This window comes from Podarcis cretensis (genome assembly GCF_951804945.1).
Source record: "Podarcis cretensis genome assembly, chromosome: 9".
Taxonomy (NCBI): Eukaryota; Metazoa; Chordata; class Lepidosauria; order Squamata; family Lacertidae; genus Podarcis; species Podarcis cretensis.
Window position 1 is genome coordinate 15,498,279 of NC_137178.1, and position 27,796 is coordinate 15,526,074.

Here is a 27,796-nt window from a genome sequence, read left to right on the forward strand (position 1 = left end):
CCGCAGCAACACTGGGGGCTTAATCTACTTGGATTCAAATTGCAGTAAGATAAAATGTAATATATAATAAATAAAAAAGCAAACAAAGATATAAATAAAGATTACACAACATCTAGTGCAGTGCACTACAACTGCTGGAACAGGAAGAAAAATCATTAAGTGGTCCACAAAAGACCTTCAGCAATTTTCAAGTGGTCCACAGGGGGGAAAGTTGGGAACTGCTGTAATAGATCCTAAGGCTTCTAGCTGGCAGATCTTGTGTATAGCCTATATATGTAAAACATCCTCATATTTCTCTCAGTTTTATGCTGGAGACTCCCTTCATCCAGTTTTGCTGTGAGTTATTACTCCTACCGAATCTACCATAGTACTGACAGCAAAATATGAAAGTACAAGTATATACTGTACCTTGTTTTACCTGTAAGGAACACACACCTGACAAAAGGCAATCTTCACATCCAGGGTAGGTTCACTGCAGTAGTATAAGAAATGGCGGCTCATAAATACCTGCAATTCAAAGAACAGCAGTATGAGTGCTGGGCATCTATTTCGCATGTGGAATTATGTAGATATTTAAACATTTATACATAAATTGCATCTGTTGGTGCTGCTTGGGCAGGCTTGATAGTAAGAGAAGCGGAGCCTCAGAAAATGAACGATATTCATTTGGGTACTATAATCTAGGGTAGCTCAGTTGGTGAAACATGAGATTCTTAATCTCGGGGTTGTGGGTTCGAGCCCCACATAACGTAAAAGATTCCTGCCTGGCCAAGGGTTGGACTAGATGAGCCTTGGGGTCCCTTCAACTCTACAATTCTATGATTCTAATTTCCCCCAAAAAAGTAGGTGATCTGTTTCCACAACAGCATGGACATGGAGCTCTCTCTCTCTCTCTCTCTCTCTCTCTCTCTCTCTCTCTCACACACACACACACACACACACAGTTTATGAGAGGGAGCAGGGCAACCCTTGCAACTTGATAGGGCCACTGGCCAGACTGAGCGGGATCATCTAATGTCCTTAGGTTTTTATCTGGTTGGCCACTGTGAGAACAGAATGCTTGACTATACAATGGTACCTTGGGTTATGAACTTAATTCGTTCCAGAGGTCCGTTCATAACCTGAAACTGTTCTTAACCTGAAGTACCACTTTAGCTAATGGGGCCTGCTGCTGCCGCCGCACCGCCGCCACACGATGTCTGTTCTAATCCTGAAGCAAAGTTCTTAACCTGAGGTACTATTTCTGGGTTAGTGGAGTCTGTAACCTGAAGCATCTGTAACCCAAGGTATCACTGTACTCCCCAAAGCCTACCACACAAAAAAACATTCACATTCAAAATGGCAGCCAAGCAGGTATTGCAATGCCTTGTGATTTAATTTGTAAAAGGAAAGAAAAACCCACGTGACCCAAAACAATCACGGAGATCATCTGAGGGAGAATTAGTGGTTCCCCCAAGGATGGAAACACAACTCATTTCAGCAAGGAGTCAAGCTCTGTGGAAAAACCTTCCTCCCTTCAAAAGCAGATACCGTACCATCCTTAATAAGTTTCAGATGACAGGTTAAAACCACTGTTTCAGGAGGTTTTTGCACCATGAATGTTGTTGTAATGTGCCTATCTCTGATGCTTTAGTCTATGTTTTTAATTTTTTATATGGAGGTCTATAAGATGGATAGGAAAGTTGGCTTCCAGGTGGAAAAATCAAAATTAGAAACAGAACTGTTAGAACCCAATACTAAGAATTTGTCAAAAATGTATAACTTGCTGTTGAAATGGAATACACAGGATGAAATGGTTAAGTCAGCTATGATTAAGTGGGCACAAGATATTGGTCATAACATTATGTTTGCTGACTGGGAAAGGTTGTGGACCACCGGTATGAAATTTACGGCGTGTAACGCCTTGAGAGAGAATATTATGAAAATGATTTATAGGTGGTACATGACCCCAGTCAAGCTTGCAAAAATTTACCACTTATCAGATAACAAATGTTGGAAATGTAAAGAAAATGAAGGTACATTCTTTCACCTCTGGTGGACATGCCCAAGGATTAAGGCTTTCTGGGAAATGATATATAATGAAATGAAAAAGATGTTTAAATACACTTTCCTGAAGAAACTAGAGGCCTTTCTCCTGGGTATGGTCAGCCATGTGGTGTTAAGGAAGGACAGAACTTTGTTTTTGTATGCAACAACAGCAGCAAGGATCCTTATTGCAAAGTATTGGAAGACATCAGATCTACCCACTCTGGAAGAATGGCAGATGAAGATGGCAGATTACATGGGACTTGCAGAGATGACGGGCAGAATCCGAGACCAGGAGAAAGAGACAGTGGAAGAAGATTGGAAGAAATTCAAGGACTATCTTAACAAATACTATAAGATTAAAGAATGTTAGATTGACATGGACTTAAAAACATTGTGGTTTTCAGAGACATTAGAGTAAGAAAAGGAATGGAATTTATAAAAAATTTGGGGAAATAAGGGAATGGAGTTGCTGATGGGATAATGAAACTAGATAAGGTTAAGATTAATAAGGTCTTTAAGAACCATATTGTCAGGAAAGCAGTTTTTAAAGTCTGGACAAAATACAAAGACTTACTGGAAAATAAAACTCCGAGGTGGCTTTCACCTCTGGAAGCTAAGGCCCGAAAAAGACCCAATATGGAGGCCAACTGGCCAAAATATTGGGAAATATTAGAAAAAGACGGAGACAATTGGAAATTGCAGAGTTTCACCTCTGGTGGACTTGCCCTAGAGTGAAGGCCTTCTGGGAAATGATTTATAATGAGTTGAAAAAGGTATTTAAGTATACCTTTACCAAGAAACCAGAGGCCTTCCTTCTGGGCATTGTCGGCCAGAAGGTGTTAAAGAAGGACCGAACATTTTTTATGTATGCAACAACGGCAGCAAGGATACTCATTGCCAAGAGTTGGAAAACTCAAGATCTACCCACACTGGAAGAGTGGCAGATGCAGCTGATGGACTATATGCAACTGGCCGAGATGACTGGCAGAATTCGAGACCTGGGAGAAGAGAGGGTTGAAGAAGATTGGAAGAAATTCAAGATTTATCTACAAAAGTATTGTAATTTGGTTGAAGGCTAAGAAGGATGCTAGATCATAAATAATTGCCTACCACTGAATTAGATTTGAAATTGATGACAAGTGAGATTGAGGGAAATATAAAATTTGTGGAGAATAGATTAAATTAACTGAACAAAATTTAAGAATATAAACAAGATGATAAATTGCTGGGAAAAAATTTTAACGATGTAAGTGGGAGTGGGAGACGTGAGGGAGTCCAAAGAAGTTCTGAAAAATGTGTTATGATATATGTTATATTGTTTATTAGTTTTGCATTTTGTATTCTAAAAAATCTCAATAAATATTTAATTAAAAATAGAATACAATACGGTGAGGTATGAGGAAGTCGGGGAAATTAGGTTGTGAAATTAAGTTTTAAAATTATACTTTTTTTTTGTTTGTGTTTGTTTTCATTGTAGTTGTTTTGTATTTGTATGTTTTTATTGGAAAGTTTAATAAATATCATTTAAAAAAAATAAAAATATTTTTTTATATTAGGGGTGGGGTTAGCCGCTTTGATACATATAATGAAAAGTGGGGATTAAATGCCTTAAAATAAACAAGTAAAATAAAATATTCCAAACAGGATACTATGTTATTTTGCTGCAGCAAATATGACACACACTTTCTTGTTTTAACAAAAAATGTTGAGATTTTGTTTGTTTGTTTGTTATTATTAATTGAATTTACACCCCACCCTTCCTCTTGATGGAGCCCAGGGCAGAAAACAAATCTACAAAACAATTTTTAAAGCATTCTAAAAAGTTAACACATTCTAACAACAGTTAAGAGCTAAAAACATTTGAGCAACCTGCAACACCTAACATTTGTGCAAAAGTTAAGTGGTTTAGGCACAAAATCCAAAATCGAATCCGCACTGATAATCTGCCATTTCTTTTAAAAATTATTTAGCTACCTTTGCATTTTCTACTCTAAAATAGAGCAGATTTGGAGAGCAAAGAAACGGTTTTAAAAAATAAATCCCGCCACAATTTCCTACAATATGCATAACAAGTCCAACCCTGATCCTTCACAAAATGAACACTGAGGCTGCTCTCCAAAACATACTGGCTAGGAAGAAAGCTCCATTAAACCAAGTGGAGGGATTCATAGCTCAGCTGTAGAGCTCCTACTTAACATGCAGAAGGTCAAAGGTTCGGTCCCTGGCAGCTCCAGTTAAAATGATCAGAAAGGAGATGATGAGCAAGACCTCTTTCTGCCTGAGATGATGATGATGATGATGATGATGATGATGATAATAATAATAATAATAATAATAATAATAATAATAATAATTTATTTATACCCTGCCCTCCCCAGCGAAGACCAGGCTTAGGGCAGCTAACAACCAATAATAAAAGCAAGTTGATTAAAATACAATTTAAAAGATTAAGATACAATGTTAAAACAATTAGGGAGCATCTCATCATAGGAGGAGAAAGGAAAAAGAAAAAGGGGGGAGGGAATCACACTGATTCTGAGCCAAAGGCCAGGTGGAACAACTCTGTCTTACAGGCCCTGTGGAAAGAGATCAGATCCCGCAGGACCCTGGTCTCATGAGACAAAGCGTTCCACCAGGCCGGAGCCAGTGTTGAGAAGGCCCTGGCTCTGGTTGAGGCTAATCTAACTTCTTTAGGGCCCGGGACCTCTAGGGTGGGTCCCTCCGTGGGGCATACCAGGAGAGGCGGTCCCGTAGGTACGAGATCCCAAAGAGATGCTACTAGTTGCAGTAAGCTATACTGGGCAAAATGGGGCAAGTTACATTTGGAATTCCTACCTTAATCCTGACATTTTAATTCACAGTTTTGTACATTTTTATTTTTATTTGGTAGAAGGCGCTGCACAAATATCCCGCTGCAAACATAACAATTTCTGTGGCTGGAGATCCATTGCACAGAAGCAACAGAATGCAAAAACTTCCCACCGTGATCTCGGCCTAAAATGCGAGCATGTTAAATTTTTAATGAATGAATTATAACCGTGTTCCGAAAAAGAAAGTATTTGACCTTTTCTCAGCGTTGTGTTGCAATGGCTCAGATTGCTGTCTCATCTCTCGGTGACTCATTACAGAAGGTTTCTATCCCATAGATGCTTTGATTATTTCCCCCCGCCTTGTTTTTGCTAAAAGCCTTTAATATTAATCATAATCTCACCGGTTTCTGGAAACCTAGCAGATAATTATGTCCTCCCACTACAGGGGCATTTAGCAACTAAGTGCCATCAAGCAGCCCTAGGATGGTGTTATTGAAGCATTATTGTGATATCAAAAGGCTATGACTCATTTGTAGGGTCTTTCAAAACACACTTGGCTTGGAGTATAGTAGAACAGGGAAGGGAAGCGCCCCCCCAATCCTCTTGATGACATGAATAAATTAGTGCACATCTCCCCATTGGTTTTTAAAGTAGCCCTTTAAATTACACTCGAAATAAGTGGACAAAACGAAAGTGAGCACGAGGTAATAATTCATGTAGGCAAAACACCAATTTAATCCGAGCAGAAAAGGTTTATCTTCCTCCAGGAAACCTCACATTACCAGAAAGAGAAATCAAGGAAGCAAATTAAAGCTATTCTAACAAATCACATGTTATTCATCTTAAAACTCCCCAACCGGAGAAGGGAAATGAAATGGTAGAAGTCATGGAAAGGGGCAGGAAAGAGGAAGGGAGGAGGCCTGCAAGAAATTAAACAGAAAACTTTCAATAGCTTTGCTTAGTAGCATTTGAATAAATGTAGGAAACAGAAGCTCCTGCGTTCAAATTTTAAGCATCAGGAGACCTAAACATTAAAACCGGAGTCACCCTGGAAATTCTTATCTATAGCTGAATTAAGAGTGGACTTGAGGATTCCTCCTCAGATGAAAACTGAGAAGAGCCCAAAGAATTTTAATAAGGCATTTCAGGTTTCTCTAGAACAGGGCAGTCCAACTTTTTCGAGAGCCAATGTGGTGTAGTGGTTAAGAGCGGTAGTCTCGTAATCTGGGGAACCGGGTTCGCGTCTCCGCTCCTCCACATACAGCTGCTGGGTGACCTTGGGCCAGTCACACTTCTTTGAAGTCTCTCAGCCCCACTCACCTCACAGAGTGTTTGTTGTGGGGGAGGAAGGGAAAGGAGAATGTTAGCCGCTTTGAGACTCCTTAAAGGGAGTGAAAGGCGGGATATCAAATCCAAACTCTTCTTCTTCTTCTTCTTTTCATACCAGTGGGCTGCAGGAGTACTTTGACACAGAACCTGTGGGCTGCACACTGTCTTGTCACATGGAGGGTGGAGAGCACGGCCAAAATTTCACACAGACACACCCACACATCCACACCCAACCACCAGCATTCATGCTGCCCTCACAAAGATGGGTGAGGTGGCAGGATTAGAGAAGGAGGTGCAAGATTCTGGCAGGGTCTAAGAGCCCTCTCACTTCCTTCCCTGAGCTGGGAAAGCACTAACTAGGCTTTGGAAGGGAGGCTGAAGGACTCTAAGCAGCCCCTGTCAGAGCCCTCACGCCTTTTTCCAAAGCCCAGCACCTCACTTACCTGGCTTTGGGAAAGCAGCATGAGGGCTTCAGGCATCAAATGTTGTTGAGGGCCGCCAAAAAAGGCCTCAAGGGCTGTATGTGGCCCTTGAGCCATACAGTGGTGCCTCGCAAGACGAAATTAATCCGTTCCGTGAGGCTCTTCGTATAGCGGTTTTTCGTCTTGCGAAGCAAGCCCATTGACAGCTTAGCGGATTAGCGCTATTAGTGGTTTAGCGGCTTTTAGCGGATCAGCTGTTAAGCGGCTTATCAGCAGATCAACTGATAAGCGGCTTAGCGGCTTAGGAAAGGGGGGGGAAGGGGGAAAAAACGCAGGAACTCGCAAGACATTTCGTCTTGCGAAGCAAGCCCATAGGGAAATTCTTTTTGCGAAGCGCCTCCAAAACGGAAAACCCTTTCGTCTAGTGGGTTTTCCGTCTTGCGAGGCGTTCGTCTTGCGGGGCACCACTGTACATTGGATCACCCTGCCCTAGAATATTCCACACATCTCTAAAGGTTCATATATGGGCCAAATTTCATGAGCGGATTTAATGAGGAGTTTCAAGGGAGGATGAAAGTATTTTGATACGGCCAGCTAAAAAAATGTTTCACACATCCATTATTAAAACCAGAAATGAATGATCTGATTAAAATATGTCTTATTAATATCTCAAGCGTATTGGTCCTCATTCTGTCACAGTATTGACATGTCACATATATTAATACATAAAGCCATTAAAATTACTAATAAAAACACAAATCAATAACCATCAGTGGCCCCAGAAATAAGATTCACACCCCCCCCCAATGGTGCCTCCCATTCTATGAATTCAAAAACAGATTTGCCAGGTTCGTTTTATTGATCATGGACAGTCACGGAGAAGCTTTCATCTGGCCTCTGTGACAAAAACTGTCATCAGTTGACGTTCTGCCACCAGTCATGTATGCACTGTGTATATCTGGTTGGTTAACGAAAATTGCTGTGTTTTTTATTCATTTGTAAACATGCTTAGGATTCTGCGGCAAGTATGTTTAGGGCTGCAACCCTAGCAACAGCTGACATTTACCGGTATTTTTAAAATTCACACACAGGAAGAGGAAGAAGTAAACTTATCTTTCACAGAGTTGCACTGCCATAGTATTTTCAAACTAAATCCAACCATCACAGAGGAGATCGTTCTGCCTCATGTTTGATTCTCCTACTCCTAGTTATTAGCACAGATCTTTTCTGCTCCTTTCAGATAAGGTTTTCCTCTTATTTCTATAGGACAAAGGCCTGGGTACCTACTAGTATTGTCAGTCAGTTCTTATTCCCTGCAGCACACTCTGCAGAGAGAACAATGATAAGCCATCCCTTATGTTGCAACTCCACCACACTCCCAATCTAAACACAGTGGGAGGTCATGATTCGGTATTGGAGGGAAATGTTTATCACTTCCAAGAAGCCATTGTATGACACCCATTGTAAACTACAGACTACAGGCTAAAAAGGCACGGATTTCTCACAAATCACCTGAACATTCGTTCCCGTTGCTCACAGTAAATTAGCTTCGTGATTAAAAAGTTGTGACAGAGGCTTTCATAATTTCATACACCTACCTGCTGAGTAAATATGTATCATCATGAGAAAATAAAATAAATTGTAAAAAAAGAACCTGTTCTTTAGCTAGAGTCACCTGGAGGTATGTAATAAGCCACGTCAACAGCTGTGTTTATGTGTCTAAAATGACTTTAGCGTCATTTGCCTCCAAAGTATGGACATATCCCTAGAACTTTATGACAGATGGAAATGGAACACGGATTGACAAACCACACAATTACAGATATGAGAAACTTTCCCTTTAGGAATGCAGTGTTACAGAGAAGTAACCTTTATGCACTTATTTCAGCAAATATCCCCCACCTCCATATTAAAACTATGCCAAATTATGCCAAATATTACTCTATCCTGTAAGTAACTATCTTGCTTGGTTCCATTGATCTTTAACTGGCAATCCAACATATGTGAGTCATACTTAAAAAAAACTGTATCATGGGCAACATGCTATTTCAGAGGAGCAGAAACTCTACAAGGGAGGAGACATGAGAAGACCACATCTAGTCCAAAATCCTGGTCTCAAAGTAGCTAAGAAGATGATCCTGTGAAGCCTGCAAACTGGACATGCGCAAAACAGCAATTTGCCCTGCAACTGGTACTGTACTCATAATATAATAATAATAATAATTTATTATTTATACCCTGCCCATCTAGCTGGGCTTCCCCAGACACTCTGGGTGGCTTCCAACAAAATATTAAAATACAGTAATGCATCAAACATTAAAAGCTTCCCTAAAGAGGGCTGCCTTCAGATTTCTTCTAAAAGTCTGGTAGTTGTTGTTCTCGTTGACATCTGGTGGGAGGGCGTTCCACAGGGCGGGTGTTACTACCGAGAAGGCCCTCTGCCTGGTTCCCTGTAACTTGGCTTCTTGCAGTGAGGGAACCACCAGAAGGCCCTGAGCGCTGGACCTCAGTGTCCGGGTAGAACAATGGGGGTGGAGACGCTCCTTCAGATATACTAGACCGAGGCCATTTAGGGCTTTAAAGGTCAGCACCAACACTTTGAATTGTGCTCGGAAATGTACTGGGAGCCAATGTAGGTCTTTCAAGATCACTGTTATGTGGTCTCAGCAGCCGCTCCCAGTCACCAGTCTAGCTGCCGCATTCTGTATTAGTTGTAGTTTCCAGGTCACCTTCAAAGGTAGCCCCATGTAGAGCGCATTGCAGTAGTCCAAGTGGGAGATAACCAGAGAATGCACCACTCTGGTGAGGCAGTCTGCGGGCAGATAGGGTCTCAGCCTGTGTACCAGATGGAGCTGGTAAACAGCTGCCCTGGACACAGAACTGACCTGCGCCTCCATGGACAGCTGTGAGTCCAAAATGACTCCCAGGCTGAACACCTGGTCCTTCAGGGGCACAGTTACCCAATTCAGGACCAGGGCGTCCTCCACACCTGCCTGCATCCTGTTCCTGTCCCCAGTACTTCTGTCTTGTCAGGATTCAATCTCAATCTGTTAGCTGCCATCCATCCTCCAACCACCTCCAGACACTCACACAGGACCTTCACTGCCTTCACTGGTTCTGATTTGAAAGAGAGGTAGAGCTGGGTATCATCCGCATACTGATGAACATCCAGCCCAACCCCCCTGATCATCTCTCATAGGCATACTTTTCTGATAGTGGAGGTAGAACACAGCCATTATGGCTAGTAGCCTTGCCCTCCATTCATTTGTCTAATCCTCTTTTAAAGCCAACCAAATTGGCAGCCATCAAAGCCTCCTGGGGGAGCAAGTTCCATAGTTTAACTATGTGCTGCATGAATAAGTTATTTTCTTTTACCTATCCTGAATCATCCAATATTCAGCTTTATTAAATTACCATGATTTCTAGTATTATGACTAGAAATAATCCCCCCCCCACTATTCTCTTTCTCCATGCTCTGGACCAATGAAGCACCAGGCCTAGGCCTGCTTGGGAAACAATTACAGGGGAGCCCCTTCTCCATAGAAAGTTGGGCTAACTTCCAACCAGCGTAACTTTTATCCCTTCTATCAATAGCTGAGGATACTTCTCACTGTGCATTGCTAGATGCTAATAGGCCATCCTGTTTGGATGCCCCCTCTTAACTGGGAACACACACCCTCTACCATGATGCCATCCTAGGGGGCAACAGGAGGACATTATCAGGAGGCCAGCCAAAGACATTGTAGTCCATGTCTTAAAGCCTCCTTTCACTGATGGTTGGTTCCCTAAACTACTAGCTTTTGTATGATTAAGAGCTCAGAGAACAGCTAACTTTCATTGAAGATGTTGCAGGACGCTTTGCTGCTGGCCTTGGTCCTGAACCCAGCAATCCATAGTTGGGTGTTCTTAGACCCTTTCTCTGCTTCTGCCCACTTATTACAGCTACCAACTCATTACGGTAAAAGGTAAAGGACCCCTGGACAGTTAAGTCCAGTCAAAGGCAACTATCTACATGCTGACTGTGCCTAGTAGATGACAACTGTACACAACACAAGTTAACTACCTTGAAATCCATCAGCAAATCCCCTCCTCATGATCTCTGAGGCTAAGCAATTATCAGTCCAATAACTACTGTGGTATTTCAGGACTAAGAATGGAACGTGTCTTTTGTCATATCATACATTCAGATCTGACTCATTCTGCTGGCATCTCCTTAAAGTTGCCAGTTTCCTTTGGCCTTGAACAACCATTCAGTTTGGAAAACTCCTAAGGCTTAAAAGCCTCATTGCTTGTTCCAGCTGCACTGCAATATTTTGTAAAACGATCTTGAGAATAATTATTTGCTGAGTAGTCACAGGTAACTTGGTAACTTAAGGATGTTTCCAGTACATTGGTGATATAATGCAGCAGAACAAATAGATTAAGGGGTGGAATCCAGAGCTATTAGTGGTTGTTCTGCAACACTGACTTCAATGGGATAGAGAACTGCACCTTAAGTATTACTTAATGAGGAGCTGGAATTGGACTCTTTTGCAGGAAATGGGCGTGTGCATACTTATCTCAAGGTCAGCTACTATTTTTTTGGTACAAAGTAGATAATCCATAAGGTGCCACGTGGACGCCACAAATGCAGGCTTCAACAAGAGCATACACTTTCCAATGGAAAGGCTGGGGTGGGAGGGGACTTCACAAGTGGCAGGACTAAATAACTATTTAGCATGGCCACCAAGGTCAACCATCAAATTCTGTTTTACCGACAGGGAATCTCTTTCCTGCCTGTGGATAGCAGAAGGTAGACAGACAGATATATAGAGGAACATTTTTTATTCCAAACTCAAAGCAAGGAACATACCATTCTCCAATTCCATCCTCACAACAAACCTATGAGACAGATTAAGGGGACCCATGGCTGAGTGAGCATTTGAATCCACAGTTCAGCATTCTAAGTCCAACACACTGCCCGCTAAATATTATGCTCACAGATTCATTCTAACACATTATTGTTGTTGTTGTTTAGTCGTTTAGTCATGTCCGACTCTTCATGACCCCATGGACCAGAGCACGTAGTCTTCACATAATATTTTCCACATCAATTTGTCTGTTGAGGAACCTCTTGTGGAGGATTCTGTGGCATTTTCAGGAGCTTTTGGGGCTGGAACTAGGAGCCCACATCTGTGTACATCGCTGAAGTTAGCTCAGCAACATCTGGAGGGTCACAAATGAGTCATCTCTAGCCGATGCTGACTGGCAGTGGCTTTCCAGGGTTTCAAGCAAGAGACATTCTCAGTCCTACCTGAAGATGCCAGGGATCGAACCTGGGACCTTCTGCATATAAAGCAGATGCTCTAACCACTGAGCTATGGCCCTTCCCCAAAGATGGCTCCCACTAAATGAAGCAACATAGTAATCTCCCTTAGAACCATAGAAGTATAGAGTTTGAAGGGACACCAAGGAACCTCAACTACTGTAGTTTGTTAAGGGTGCTGGGAATTACAGCTCTGTGAGGGGTAAATTACAGTTCCCAGAATTCGGAGGGGAAGGAGAGATGATTTTGACCTATAAAGCCTTAAACGGCTCAGGACCGCAATACCTCAAGGACCGCCTCTTTCCATATGAACCCACCCGGACCCTGAGATCATCTTCTGAGGCCCTCCTTCGTGTGCCTCCTCCTCAAGAGCTCTGGAGGGTGGCAACACGAGAATGGGGCCTTCTCTGCAGTGGCTCCCCATCTGTGGAGTGCTCTCCCCAGGGAAGTTCACCAGGCGCCTTCATTAAACACCTTTAGGCGCCAGGCAAGGTGGCGCTGTGGGTTAAAGCCTCAGCGCCTAGGGCTTGCCGATCGAAAGGTCGGCGGTTCGAATCCCTGCGGCGGGGTGCGCTCCCGCTGCTCGGTCCCAGCGCCTGCCAACCTAGCATTTCGAAAGCACCTCCGGGTGCAAGTAGATAAATAGGGACCGCTTACCAGCGGGAAGGTAAACGGCGTTTCCGTGTGTGGCTCTGGCTCGCCAGAGCAGCGATGTCACGCTGGCCACGTGACCCGGAAGTGTCTCCGGACAGCGCTGGCCCCTGGCCTCTTAAGTGAGATGGGCGCACAACCCCAGAGTCTGTCAAGACTGGCCCGTACGGGCAGGGGTACCATTACCTTTACCTTTTTAGGCGCCAGGCAAAAACGTTCCTTTTCAACTAGGCCTTTGGTTGATCTGATTGACATCCTGTACCCTTTTAAAATGTGGCTCTTTTGGGGAGGGGTGTTATTGGGTTATTGTTTTTATTTTTATTTTATATATTGTGATCTTTTCTGTGAACCGCCCTGAGATCTCCGGGTATAGGGTGGTATATAAATTCAATAAATAAAATGAAACAAATACTTCACTTGTATGGTCCATTGGTCAATCTAACTCAGTACTGTCCAGAGCCTTCATGGACTGGGAGTTGCAGACAGGGTCTCTCCTAGCTCTGTCTGCAGGATTGAACCTTCTGCATGCAAAGCAGACACCCTCCTACTGAGTTGCAGCCCCTTCCCCATCTTCCTTAACTGAACTCAAGCATGTCAAACTTGCCAAAAAAAAATGTCTCCAATAGATAGTCCCCAGCAGTTCTTCAATAGATAGTGCTGAGATAATGTGTTCTTTGGAGATGAATTTTTTCTTGTTGTTTGAACTGCAAAATAATGAAAGAAATGGGGGGAAGTAATGGTAGGCGAGCTGCCTTTCACAGAGGCTTGTCCATCATTATTGATCTTCCCATTGAAGAACCCGTCTTAAGATATCAACGCTGTTACAAAAAAATATAACAACAACAAGGTTTCGGCTTATGAATCTTCTTTAGTGCCAGGCTTCTGGATGAGGCCAATTTAGGAAAGCATCCAGTGTGTCAAATTAGGTTCTTTAAAACAAACAACACTGCATGAGGAAAAAACAAAACCCAAACGTTAGGCCAAAAGAAAATTTGTTTTGCAATCCAAGCTGGCCAGCTATTAATTATTTTCCAAAATATCATTAATTTTTTAAAATAAAAAACAGCTCTCTTTGACCATGAACTGACCTGGTTATTATCTCAACCTGCTTTATCATCTCAGCATTAGTAATCCAACCTAAACACGGATGGCTCCAGGTTTTGAGGAGTCCCTCCACAAAGCATCCGCCGGTGGGCTCCCAGTGCACTTACCTGGTGTGGCCATAAGTCATCACTTTGAGACTTCTTAGGGTAGTGATACTGTGGGATATCAAATCCAAACTCTTCTTCCCTGCACACACAGATCCTAGCAAGCATTGTGCTAGTTCTCTTTAGCCAGTAGCTTGATAGTAAAGGTAAAGGGACCCCTGACCATTAGGTCCAGTCGTGACCGACTCTGGGGTTGCGGTGCTCATCTCGCTTTATTGGCCGAGGGAGCCGGCGTACAGCTTCTGGGTCATGTGGCCAGCATGAATAAGCCACTTCTGGTGAACCAGAGCAGTGCACGGAAACACCGTTTACCTTCCTGCCAGAGCTGTATCTATTTATCTACTTGTACTTTGACGTGCTTTTGAACTGCTAGGTTGGCAGGAGCAGGGATCCAGCAATGGGAGCTCACCCCGTCATTGCGGGGATTCAAACCGCCGACCTTCTGATTGGCAAGTCCTAGGCTCTGTGGTTTAACCCACAGCGCCACCTGCATCCCTAGCTTGATAGTACATCACTATAAACCAAACATGGTAAGGACTAATCCTCTCTAGACCCTTCCCCTCACTGATCACCTATTTTCCTCAAATATTTCCTCCTCATTACAATTCCACTGAAATCTCAACTATTTAATTGATGCTATAAGTATATGTATAATTAGTATATGAATACTTTTATACTAATATATGTTACATTGGAATAATAATCATAACCACTACTATATATTGCTGTGTTTTAATACTGTAGTCATTCATTTTCATAAAATCTCCCCCCAATGCCACAAGGCAGTTTTACTGCTGGCATAAATACTTTATGTTTAATTGTGGAATATCTTGTATTTAGGCCAAGCACTGAGGAATAAAACTTCTTCTGAACTACAAAATTAGCAATTGTTCACAATGAAATCATGCAACCCTCTGAACATAAATTGTGTAAACACATAAAATATGCATTGTTTATTAATACACATACATTTGTACACATTAATATATAATGTGTGTGTGTGTAGCCCAAAAGATACTTATTAAAATTGCAATTTTCCATATATTTCCTTGAGAGGAAGGTCCCCTGATTCTCAGCGGAGGGCTTATTCCTTCACAGAAAATCCCAGTCTAAAACAATCGGAAGGATATAGCACCCATAGCTATGAATATACATTATCTCCGGTTGCACATTTACATAAACATCCAAAGGAATACGCCAAATATCATAGTTTATACACACATCTATATTGGTGCAGACATGTAAAAAGAATTATAATGATTAATAACATACAAGAGATCAATAGATACAAGTTTAATCTGTCATTAGCTATTTCTTTTCTCAAGCGAATATCTTTTTAATTAGGAAATTGAGGTTTCCTCACCACTGAGCTTCGTTTTATTGCAGGAACATAAACTGAAGGCCTGGCTATTTACAATCTACCTCCAAGCTGGTTGGTTGATTCTGATGTGAAGGGGAACTTGCCATGTTCCCTGGGAATAATTCAAGAAAACCCAGGAAAATATAAAGAAGAAACATTATGGGTTGGCTCATTCTTTATTGTTTTTAAAATTAGTAATTTTCAGCAGAACTGTTAGCACCAAATGATATGTGCAAGTTTAATGGCTGGGTCGCCCTGTAGCTAACATGGAAGGGGCAACTGAGGCAGAGGCAAATTCCCCTTCTTGCTTCTGTGTTTTATCAGAAAGAAACGTAACCCAGTAAAAACACAGACTGGCAAGGATGCTTGTGGCTTGGACTGGTAACCAAAGCAGCTGAGTCTGAGACCTAGTAAACTTCAATGAATTAAAATGTACTTATGCCTCAGAGCCCAAATCAGGCATGGAATGAAATTGGGGCATGTAGCATCAGCATCAGATTGTCAGGCACCGTGGAGTCTTTGGATTGGTCAATTTTAGTACAAACACATTAGAAGCCCAGTCAACAGAGCAATACCTTCTAGTTACTTTACTTTAGCCTTCAGGAACAAGGATTAGGCCTCATTGGGTGTCAACAATCTCAGTTGAATTAATCATGGTTTAGCTGATTCTGAGAACATGTCTTGCATACCCTGCAAGTGTCCTGGAAAAAACCAGGACATCCAGTTTTTTATTGTGAGAGAACGGCGGCCATTTTTACTGCCATGATTTCATGCGATCTGGGGAAGATGGCGTCCCAGATTTTGGCATTGAAGTGTTGGCAGGTATGGTGTTGTGCTTACATATTCCCTCTGACCTCCTCTGTTTCCTGCGCTCCTTTCTCTTGCACACCATAAAGCAAAATGTCTGGAGTCTGTTAAACCATCAAATGTATGGGAACGTTAAACCATTTATTGTTAACACGAACTGAGAAACCGTGGTTTAATCTCTGACTGCAAACCATCTACCAAGCAAGACCAGGTTGGTTAAATCTGGAATGGGCCACAATGTTCTCACACACTCCCTTTTACAAACTCCACCTGAACCCATTTCTTCATATAACAATTTAATGATGCTGTAGCTTTAACAGGGGATGCAGCCCTTTACCTTTACCTTTACAACAGTTAGTTTGGGACGCTGGTGGCGCTGTGGGTTAAACCACAGAGCCTAGGGCTTGCCGATCAGAAGATTGGCGGTTCGAATCCCCATGACGGGGTGAGCTCCCATTGCTCGGTCCCTGCTCCTGCCAACCTAGCAGTTCGAAAGCAGGTCAAAGTGCAAGTAGATAAATAGATACTGCTCTGGCGGGAAGGTAAACGGCGTTTCCATGCGCTACTCTGGTTCGCCAGAAGTGGTTTAGTCATGCTGGCCACATGACCCAGAAGCTGTACGCCGGCTCCCTTGGCCAATAAAGCGAGATGAGCGCCGTAACCCCAGAGTCGGCCATGACTAGACCTAATGGTCAGGGGTCCCTTTACCTTTACCTTTACCTTTAGCTTTAACATCTGCACTGGTGCTACCCTTGGATAATATTGACCAGAATTTGAAATCAGGGAGCAGTATTCAGCATGAGTAGAACCAATGCAGTTTTAACGCTATCCCATAGCTAAAGCAAACTGTGAAACGGAGGAGAAATTCATGCTGGTGAAGGAAGGAGGGAGGGAGCTCAAATCATGGTCCTGGTTTCCTGACTATGGTCAAGAGACCAGCAATATTATAGCTGCATCAGTGCACTCTCTGGCTTTCTCCAGGATTTCACTGGCCATTTATTTGCCTAACATGAACACAGCTAACTGTAATCAATTCCTGGAAGGCAGGATGCCTTACCAGTGCTGCAAAACTGCAAAGGTTATCCATCATTTCTACTCAGCTTGAGAGCTAGCAATATATAGCAAGGATTATACCATGAGAATACATGAAAGCCAAAGCAGTTCCACCTGGTGCAGAATTTTTATGCTACGCAAAGATGCTGTATTAAGGATGCTATTTTGTGTTACAAGCATGTTTGAAGGTTATTTACTAAATACGAACAAATGCCCTGTGAGCCTGATGCGGCTGTCCCTTAACATTTTGAGATATCGTATCAAACCGTTATGGGAACCTTGTGTAAGACAAATCAATTTAAATCCAATTTCTCTGGTCCCACTTGCTAGGGCTCTCCCTAGTGAGGGAATGTGGATTGCCTCCCTCCCTTCCTTTAGAAGTGATATTCAGATCTATAACAGGACTCTGTAAATGTCACAGCAGCTACATCAAACGCCCTGGCAAAGATTATCCCATGCCAACCTCCAGCATTTAAAAGGGTAGTGTTGACAGAATACATTCTGCATTCTAAGCTGTATAAATTCTGTCTGAATTCAGACATCATGCCAAACAGCTAAAGAAGCTTCATTATGATCCTGTGTGGTATCCGAACTTAAAAATTGTGGTTTAGGAATGGTCGGCAAGCCAGAATCCATATTTTCAAGTGGCTTGTGCTAACTATGCCTTTGAAGTGATATCTGTATTGACAAACCATAGTTAAAACTGCTTTTTTTACCTTCAGGTGTTACTGTACTTCAGAGCTGGAGAGCTGACAGAAAATGAAAACGGGGGAAAGGCTGTAACCATGGTTTATTTTGGAGCTTGGAAGCTCAAATCAGAGTTTGCATTCTAAACCATGGCTATCCAAAGCCATGGTTTGGTGTGATGTCTGAGTTGAGTATTCAGCAATTGTATCTTATCTTAACAAACTGAGATATGAGCACATCTTGTGCCAGGACACACAGCTGCTTTTCTCCTCCCTTCGTGCCATGCTTGAATACAGTCTCAAGTTAACCATAGATTAAACTGAAATATGATTATCCAAATTGGGTGGGCCACTTTGCACAGGGTCCCGCTGTTGCTGAAATATTTTTTGTCTGTGAAGCCAAATTTAGATAAAATACCATCACCTTAAAGGCCAGAGCTGCTATTTATAATCTTGAAATCTACAGATGCAGTTCTACCAATATCTCCTTCAAACCTGCTGTGAAAAGTGAGGATTGCATGAGCTGTATTAATTCTAGGAATATTTGTACAATGGTACCTTGGTTTACAAACTTAATCCATTCCGGAAGTCCGTTCTTAAATCAAGGCGTGCTTTCCCATAGCAGTGAGGGACTCAATTTCCAAATGGAACACACTCAACAGGAAGCGGAACATGTTCTGCTTCCAAGGCAAAGTTCACAAACCAAAACACCTACTTCCAGGTTTGCAGCGTTCTTAGTTGTTCATAAACTAAGCTGTTCTTAAACCAAGGTACCACTGTATAAACCTTTTGGATCTGTACCAGTTTAGATTCCAGGTGTGGTATCGCATTGTTGAGCTCTCTGCTAGCGATGAAATTTGTTCGTTCTGCATTTTAAAGCAAATGTGAGGACCTGGGACACATAATATCTCTGACTTTTCCGGTTTCAGCCTCAGCTGGGCTGAATCCGCAGTTTCAGGGTTCAGCACCCACCTGTCTGCGTTCCTGCTTGCAACCTGACCTAATGGTTTAGTCGCCTCAGTCTCAATACTGCTCTTGTAGAACTCAGCAGGGAGCGAGTTGAGGATAAAACTATTATTAGTTGGATCTGGTTCCACTTACAGTGGTGCCTCGCAAGACGAAAAGAATCCGTTCCGCGATTCTCTTCGTCTAGCGGCTTTTTCGTCTTGCGAAGCAAGCCCATTGATGGCTTAGCGGATTAGCGCTATTGGCGGTTTAGCGGCTTTTAGCGGCTTTTAGCGGTTTATCGGCTTAGCGGATAAGCGGATAAGCGGCTTAGCGGCTTAGAAAAGGGGGGGGAGGGGAAAAAAGTCGAAAAAACTCGCAAGACATTTCGTCTTGCGAAGCAAGCCCATAGGGAAATTCATTTTGCGAAGTGCCTCCAAAACGGAAAACCCTTTCGTCTAGCGGGTTTTTCGTCTTGCGAGGCATTCGTCTTGCGGGGCACCACTGTACTGTTGACGTCCCTGCCTTCTGCCTGGCCAGATCCAATGGACACCAGCCACCACATCACTGGGCAAGTTTTTTATCCTTGCCTAAAGCATGGGAATAAATGAGTAGGAAAGTGTAAAAGATAGCACTTCATCAAAGACAGAGAAATTGCTTGTAATTACTGTGATCCTCTAAATCTGCCCGTGATTCTTAAAGCATTAGTGAAGGCCCCAATGCAACCATGCAATGCTTTACTTAGAATTATAGGGAAGTTTTGGGGAGTCTGAATTACCACATAGAACAAAATCACCAAACAAACCTGGCCTAGCCAAGATTTTGGCCTCTGACCCCCAATCATAATCTTCCTAGGAGAAATAGCTTTTTACAAATCACTGGTCAGCATTTTTATAAGCCTTTGTTTTATCAGTGATAATAAAGTTCTCCATTTTGGTCTAAATTCCGGCCAGTAGGAAGGATTATTTTTATGTGCCCCGATATGATGGGCAGGTTAACAGTGCTGAGAAAGTGACCTTAGAGGCCAGCGCCTATTAAAATTGTAATAGGCAGGCTGAGGAGAAGGAAGGAGTGGAGAAACCCCTTCTTTCAGTAGAACCCTGGACTTTTTAATTAGAAAGGGATTCAGAAATACGGCAGAAAGAAGCTTCCAAGTAAATCAGAATATACTAAACCAGAGATGATGTGAAATAGAATCTTTTTCAATAAACTTCAGCGGATTTGTGCAAAACATTTCTCCATCCACTGTTTAAATACTGTGCTCCTAAAGCTGGCCTGCTTCCACATCTATTTGCTAAATTAGAGAAACCGGATTGTAGAGTTTGAAGGGACCCTGAGGATCATCTAGTCTAACCCCCTGCAATGCAGGAAGCTTCACTAAAGAATCCATGGCAGACGGCCATCCAGTCTCTGCTTAAAAACCTCCAAGGGTCAGAGATTATGAGAGTTGCCATCTAAAAGACCAGGTGGGAGAAAGCCATTCTAGGGCGTCTCCAGATGCTACTTTTGGCTTTGCCTGTTATGAGATTTGAAGCAGACTTCTAACTTGTGTTTTCATTTCCTTGACCAACACCATCCACATTTTATACAGAAGGTGAAGTCTAAAGAAGTGAGTGACCCATGTCAATTGCAACACAGGATTGACTTGGTTCACATGTTACCTTCTGTCTATTGTGAATGGAAGGGAGAACAGATGTTTGAGCTAGTGGTGACACCGTCTACTCCAGTGGTTCTCAACCTGTGGGTCCCCAGATGTTGTTGGACTACAACTCCCATCATCCCTGAGCTCTGGCTTTGCTAGCTAGGGGTGATGGGAGTTGTAGTTCAACATCATCTGGGGACCCACAGGTTGAGAAAGGCTGGTCTACTGCCAAGCAAGCAGCCTATTATGCAGTGGGCTACTTGATCCAAAACTCTATGGTGGCTTACACAGATCACTCCCAAAATTTGCCACCAAATTCCTTCCTTCCTTCCTTCCTTCCTTCCTTCCTTCCTTCCTTCCTGTAATTCAGATTCAGTTCTGTAGATGACAGTCCAGTCACTCAAAGCTACCAGCTTGGACCACCATGCAACAATTGTTTCACCTTCTAAAATACAATATAGGAAAGCTTCCCTCTTATTTATTTATCATCACTTGAACTGGATGCCAATACCTTATCTGAATGCACCGAAAATTGCATGCGTCCCAGTTTAGGTCTCACCAGGTGAGATTTCTGAATGCAGTTCTGTTAGTGTAGTGCAGATAAGTATGCCAGATACTCCTTATGCCCATGCAGAGAGAGGACACAGACACCAAAGGGAAGACCACAAGCAAAGCACAGAGACAACAGGGGGTTTTTTTTAGTCATGGCTCCATGGCGACAAGTATTCATACTGCCACTGGATTTGCAGGTTCCAACCCAATAGCAGACATGAATAGACTTACCCTCCACGAACTTGTCTGATCCCTCTTTAAAGCCATCTAAGCTTGCAGACAGTAGTGATGTATGGAAGTGAGAGCTGGACCATAAAGAAGGCTGATCGCCGAAGAATTGATGCTTTTGAATTATGGTGCTGGAGGAGACTCTTGAGAGTCCCATGGACTGCAAGAAGATCAAACCTCTCCATTCTGAAGGAAATCAGGCCTGAGTGCTCACTGGAAGGACAGATCCTGAAGCTGAGGCTCCAATACTTTGGCCACCTCATGCAAAGAGAAGACTCCCTGGAAAAGACCCTGATGTTGGGAAAGATGGAGGGCACAAGGAGAAGAGGACAACAGAGGACGAGATGGTTGGACAGTGTTCTCGAAGCTACAAACATGAGTCTGACCAAACTGTGGGAGGCAGTGGAAGACAGGAGTGGCTGGCATGCTCTGGTCCATGGGGTCACGAAGAGTCGGACACGACTAAACGACTAAACAACAACAACAAGCTTGCAGACATTGCCGCAAATGGCAGTGTGAGCTACTAACATTGTGCATACATTTGCAAACCTAAAATACCAACATACCAACACCGCCCCTCTGTAAAAATTCAGGTCAGGCTGTACATCTGTTCTTTCAAGGTGGGCAAGCTGGGGAAAATAGCTCTGCAGAAGTTGTTCAGAAAACAAGGATATCCACATGTTTCCCTTGGGTATCTGAGAAAGTTGGGCAGAGCAGGGCAAGTGTAAATCATGGCACTGACTGAGGCAGGCCCCACTGATGTTGCCCTCCACGCTGTTTTCTCCTCTCCCCTCACACCTGTCAATTGCTTTGCTACTGCCACAGCATCAACAACAGCAAAGAAAATGGCATGGGATGAGATAAGCAAACAAGACACAGAATTGGAGAAGAGGAGAGTCAGAGATAGCTCTGGGGAGCCATTTACAATCTAGGTGGGAGAGAGAGAGAGAGCCAGCGATGGGCTTCATGGACTGCAGAAATAAGGGAGCACAGGGCTTCGAGTTTGGTTGCAAATCTGCAAGAGCACTGCCCCTGCTACCTGAACCAATCGCCTTATTTTGCCTCATAATAGGGTCCAATCCCGGTGCAAAATGTCTACACAAGCAGCCATGCAAATTTCATCCATTCCACAGCCCCAGTTGAGAGAACAGGACGGCAAAATCAAAACTTCATTTCAAATGCAAGCAAGTAACCAATCTGCACAGAACTACATTCTGAAAAAGAAGTTTAAAACAAAACACCTTCCACTTCGCCGTTTGCTAAAAATTATTTCCTCCTCCGCCCCCATCCCTGCAAACGTATATATATATTGGTTTCTTATCTGTACAACAGCAATATAGAAGTGTCAGAGTTAATTCATGGCCATCTGTCTTTGTTTTTTGCTCACCCACTCCACCAAATCCCATGCGACCGTGCAATTTACGTACATGAAGAAGATTCTTTGGGAGAGAAAGAGACATTGCAACATAGCCATAATGGAATAGGTTGCCTGGTTACCTGCCGCAAGTCATAATCGTAGGAATTTGTCATGTCTCTGCCCAGCCCAAATAAGTATTGGCTTGCAGTAGTGTACCAAATTGGCATACCTGATTGTGGCAAGCAAGACACATTCGCCCCCAAATGAGGAGCCATCATGGACAAGTACATTTTGTGTATTTTATTTGTGCCCTCAACAAAGCGTGTTCTCCATAGGAGAGAGCATGTGTTGCGGTTGGGGATACAAGCCACCCCATTGCTGCTGGGCGGATTTTGGCAGCAAAATGGTTAAATTGGGTCGCTGGGGAGAATTGAATGTTGCCGAAATTGGAGGTGGGGTCAGAGGTTTTAAATGCTGGACGACCAACTTGGGCGTCCTCTTGGCTGTTTGCAACGGATCACCCGCCCACCCTCCCTGTAATGGGGGGGGGGTTGGTTTGCTTGACCTTGCTATGCCTGTCATGGGGTCGTCTGCCTTGGTGCAGGGGCCTGGTAGGAATTTTGCCATCTGGCTGATTGGCTGGTGCCATTTGCTTTTTGCCTACTGCGTAGCAAATCGTCACAACTTGTAAAGTTTGCAGTTAGGCATTGGTTAAAATTGGTTGGTGGAGGGGTAAGTGCCTACCCCTCCAATGGTGGTGCGGAAAGGGAATTCCGTTAAAGGAATCCAGGGGCTTGCCATTATTTTCGTCCTTGTCCCTGGCATTAGACTTGGGCCGTGCAAGCCCCACAGGAACATGTGGGTGAGAAGTGAGGGACTGATGCCCAGCTTCATTTCTCACCCAATAATTGTTTCCCACACTGGCTTCCGCTGGAATCCGGAAGTCAGTTCTGTCCCTGGGGCAAGGACAGATAGTCATAACCAATGCCTAAGCAACCACTCACATTTTTTGTATTTGAATAAAGTTGTGGCCAAAATTATGCCAAAAACCTTAAACAAAAATTGATGTGTGATGTGTGAATTATTTTGGGGGGTGGCATGGGAACCTCAACACGCAAACACAATTCCAAGCTTTTCCTCTCATCTGTCATGAGAGCTAGAAACTTTGTTTCAAACCCCAGCTACCAGATTCCATGCTGGCACAAGGGATTAATACAAAATACCTGCTGCTCCAATTCCACTGTATCCATCATTTCATTCCCTCTCCAAGGCAGTGTGCATCTCTTGAATAATTTGTCCTTCTGGTGTGTGGGGGGGTTTTTTAACTTCTCCCCTTCAATCTACTAAAAAAAATGCTGATTCTCCCATGTTGTTGGGGAGAAAGCCCCGTTAAATTCTTTTCATTTAAAAATGTATTTACAGCCAACCCATTCTTGCCCTGACAGTGATGAATTATCTCACTCATACGAAACCACACTTTGGTAGATATTCACAGTGACAGGCCAATGAAAGAATTGCGTCTCCCACCCTCACTAATAGTTTAACAGCATCGGATCCCAGAAAGAAAATGAATCAATAAGAACGCACACGAAGGAAGCGGATCGTACGTCACATGGGTGACAAACGTTCAGCGAGATCGCCACGTATGCAAAAGACCAGATTGCTATATGCAAACTCTCAAGGTGGCTCTCCATCAATGTAGTTCAGCATCAGATATTGCACTGAACAGCAACAGTGAACACAGCGGGAATCAAAGGCCTGGGAGAAGGTCATTATGATTTTTTCTGTATTTCAGGGCTGAGGAAACTCAGACCTGCAGGACTCTTCATCCAGTCCTTGAGAAGTCTGTCTTTGATCAATCTAAATCGAATAAATGTTGGAAATGTAAAGAGAAAGAAGGTTCTTTTTTATCACATGTGGTGGTCTTGTAGGAAGGTTAAAGCTTACTGGGAAATGATATATAATGAATTGAAAAGGATGTTTAAAAGAACGTTTGTAAAACAAAACAAAACCAGAAGCTTTTCTTTTGGGAATTATAGGGGCAGAACTACCGAAACTGTATAGAAACTTATTCATGTACACTACTACAGTGGTAAGAATGTTATGGAAATGGTTTATTGACTATTTACAGATAGATTGTAAACAGATAAGAATTCTGGCAGGATTATTGTAATAACCTGCAGTTTGATAAGAGTATATATTTAAAGTAGATGAATAAATGAGCATTTTAAGTTATTTTGGATATGCAGAAGATACTAAAAATAAATTTAAGGAACTGCAGAAAGAGGGGGAAGGAAGACAAGTTTGAAATGTTACGACTGTAAAATTAGTGAAATTTATCCATCTGAAAAGCATAAATAAAATTTAAAATTTGGAAGTCCTTGCCTACTGACACCAGACAGGTACCTTCTCTGTCCTTTTCCTGTTGCCTGCTGAAAATAATTTTGTTTCGGGAAGCCTGCCCAGTCACGTAGATGTTGATGTATCTTAATCTCTTTTGTTGTTCATTTTAATTATTTCTAAACGTTTTAAGCACATGCTTTTTTATTGATATTTTTAGCGTTTCCTGTAAATCGCTTGGAGGTGTTATCGAGAGGGTATATACATTTTGTTAAATAAAAATGCAGTGCATTGATTCCTCGGGGATGCACCCATATAACTCAGACTATCATGAGCAAGGGCAGAACAAGGTTCCAAGCCCACAGAGATTTCCCGATAACACAAGCAAGCGATCCAAGGACTAGACTTGCTACGCAATAGCTTAGACTGGAGCATATGAACAGATACATGGGTACAGTGCAGCAAAACAGCACCATGTAAACATCGCAGTTGATGTTTTAAGGGCACCACAAACAAAAGTTGAGGGAAAGGGGTGTCAGCTTTGAGACAGGTGGCCGGTTCTCTCTGCCAAGAACTGCTCCACATTTAGATGAATTCCTCATTAGTTTGAAATACTGATTTGAGGACGGGGGGTGGGGAGAGAGAGAAATAGCCTTCGCAATATTCATAGCACTCAGGTAGCTAATTAGCTGCATTTACCAGAACCAGATGTCCCTCATTTGGAGAACAGTCTATTATTCTGTGCCTTCACAACACTAAAATGCAATGGACACACACACACACACACAGGAGCCTGTAATTCTTGAATAGTTTATGGGACAGATTCTGCAGCCCTTATTTCATCAGCAGCTACGCCTGTGTTTATGTGATATGGGGGCAAATGAAGATCTACCCTAATAGATCCAATGAAGTCCAGCAGTCAGGCATTGTGAGTTGGCAGGCCCTTGCCAAACACACACCCAAGTTTGTGGCTCTCCAAAGCATAGATAGATAGATAGATAGATGATAGATAGATGATAGATAGATAGATGATTAGATAGATAGATAGATAGATAGATAGATAGATAGATAGATGGATGATAGATAGAAGATAGATAGATAGATGATAGATAGATAGATAGATAGATAGATAGATAGATAGATAGATGATAGATAGATAGATAGATAGATAGATAGATAGATGATAGATAGATAGATAGATATGATAGATAGATAGATAGATAGATAGATAGATAGATAGATATGATAGATAGATAGATAGATAGATAGATAGATAGATAGATAGATAGATATGACAAGAAAACATGTTTACTGTTCCTGGGGGAAAGGGCTGCACTACATGGTTGTGTAAATTGTGTTGTGCTACTCTGTAGGCTGGTCATCTGTATACTGCTTATTTACAGACTCTTTGGGGCATATCCTCAATAAAATTTCAGGGCTACCAGCTGCTGCCCAGATTATTACCAAGGGTTACCAACATGGCACCTGCAGACAGCAGCATGCTTCTCATTATGTCCTAGGGCACCTGTGAAAGGTCTTAGTAGTATCCCCTCAGAAATCCACAGTACACAAGAGACTGTTTACTCTTCCCGCTCAGTTCCTGTCCCCACTATCTCAGCCACTTCCGCCAGGAAGGTACATCCAGCCTCCCTCCTCTTCTGAACAGAGTTGGGCTGTGAAGAGCTTTGCTCTGTGTCTAAGTGCAACAGTGGCCTTTTCCCCACATTTTGTGGTCCTGTCTCTTTTTCCTGTTCTTTAAATGCAACAGCCATTTTGTGTTAGGCCATGCCCTCACGGCAGCCATTTTGTGACTGGTGCCCAAGGCATTGCCTCAAAGTGTGTACACTGGTAAAAAAAGACCAGCAATCCAGAACCGTGATCTGTTTTGTTGTGCAATAAGATCCCCGACACAACACCAATGGCAACACTGTTTGCTTGGGCAGCCACCAAGATCAATCCCAGAGGCAGAAAAACGAGACCTCTGACATAATGTTGACTCAAAATATATTGATCTCTGCAGTCTGTGTTTTGTGTTTATGAGGGGATGCAGCATTATAATATTGATATATGTTTTATATGTACTGGTGTAATGTTTTACATGCATTCTATAGCTGAATTGCATTGACCTATGGTAGGTGTAATAAAATAGGTATTTATGAACGCTTTGCAGTAACAGGGAAGCCTCTTGGAGAAGAAAATACGGTTATCAAAGAGAAAATGTGCTCATTCACATATCAATTCATCTAAATGTGTGCAAACTTTGAATGGTTGTGTGTGTATATATATATATATATATATATATATATATATTAATATATACAACCATTCAAAATAAAATGTGAAGCTGGCAGAAAAATTGTTTATATTTATTCATTTTACCCCACCTAACCTCCAAAGGCCATCCAAGACTGTTAACATAGGAAAATTTAAACAGCCAATAAAAGGCTTTTCCCCCAAATATTATTGCAGTGCAGGGATAATTGGAAGTGTTCTACCTGGGGTGTGGAAAGTTAGCTCTCCCCAGTTAGGACTCTCCCTGCCAAAAATGCCCCCCCCCATGCTACAATTAGACTTAAATTCATATTTCTGTGGGCTACAATAAAGGATTGCTTTTAGTCCTATTTACAATGGGGTGCAGGTGATTTCCATCATCATTTTTAATTTGTATAACCTCTTTCTTACAATACTCAAGGCCGTTTACAAGCTGAAGAAACAAAAAACATACATCGTATAACAATCTAATGCAATACAAAGATGTGATAATAAAACATAACTTTAAAATAGGCAACCTACATCAAAAAAGTAACATTCAACAATCATTAGAATAGTATAAAATAATATCAACATATAAAAGTTAAATAGAAATCCACTCAACAGTTACGATAAATATCTAAACTATAATCAATAAAACAATGGCAAGCCACAGTACATAAAACAATACAATACACATTGAGAAGCAGAGAGTGGGGCAAGGCAGGTGGAAGGAGGCCTTCCTTATGGAGTCTCTCCCCACACAGTTCTTGCTCCAGGACCAGCTCCCTTATGAGGACTCCTAGGGCCAGAGGGTGGGGCA

General features: G+C 42.5%; 1 protein-coding gene across 8 annotated transcripts in view; it reads right to left on the bottom strand.

The window, feature by feature from the left end:
- The window catches only part of MAPK10 (mitogen-activated protein kinase 10), a 244,323-nt gene that overhangs the window by 104,782 nt on the left and 111,745 nt on the right, over positions 1-27,796 (bottom strand). For 6 of the 8 annotated variants that reach the window (XM_079990971.1, XM_079990970.1, XM_079990973.1 and 3 more), the window contains one exon: positions 436-507. In XM_079990971.1, the coding sequence (XP_079847097.1) occupies positions 436-501 (66 nt within the window). In that variant the 5' untranslated portion in view covers positions 502-507. Of the gene's footprint in view, positions 1-408; positions 508-27,796 lie in introns of those variants that run through there. The other 2 variants (XM_079990974.1, XM_079990975.1) reach the window with 2 other exon arrangements.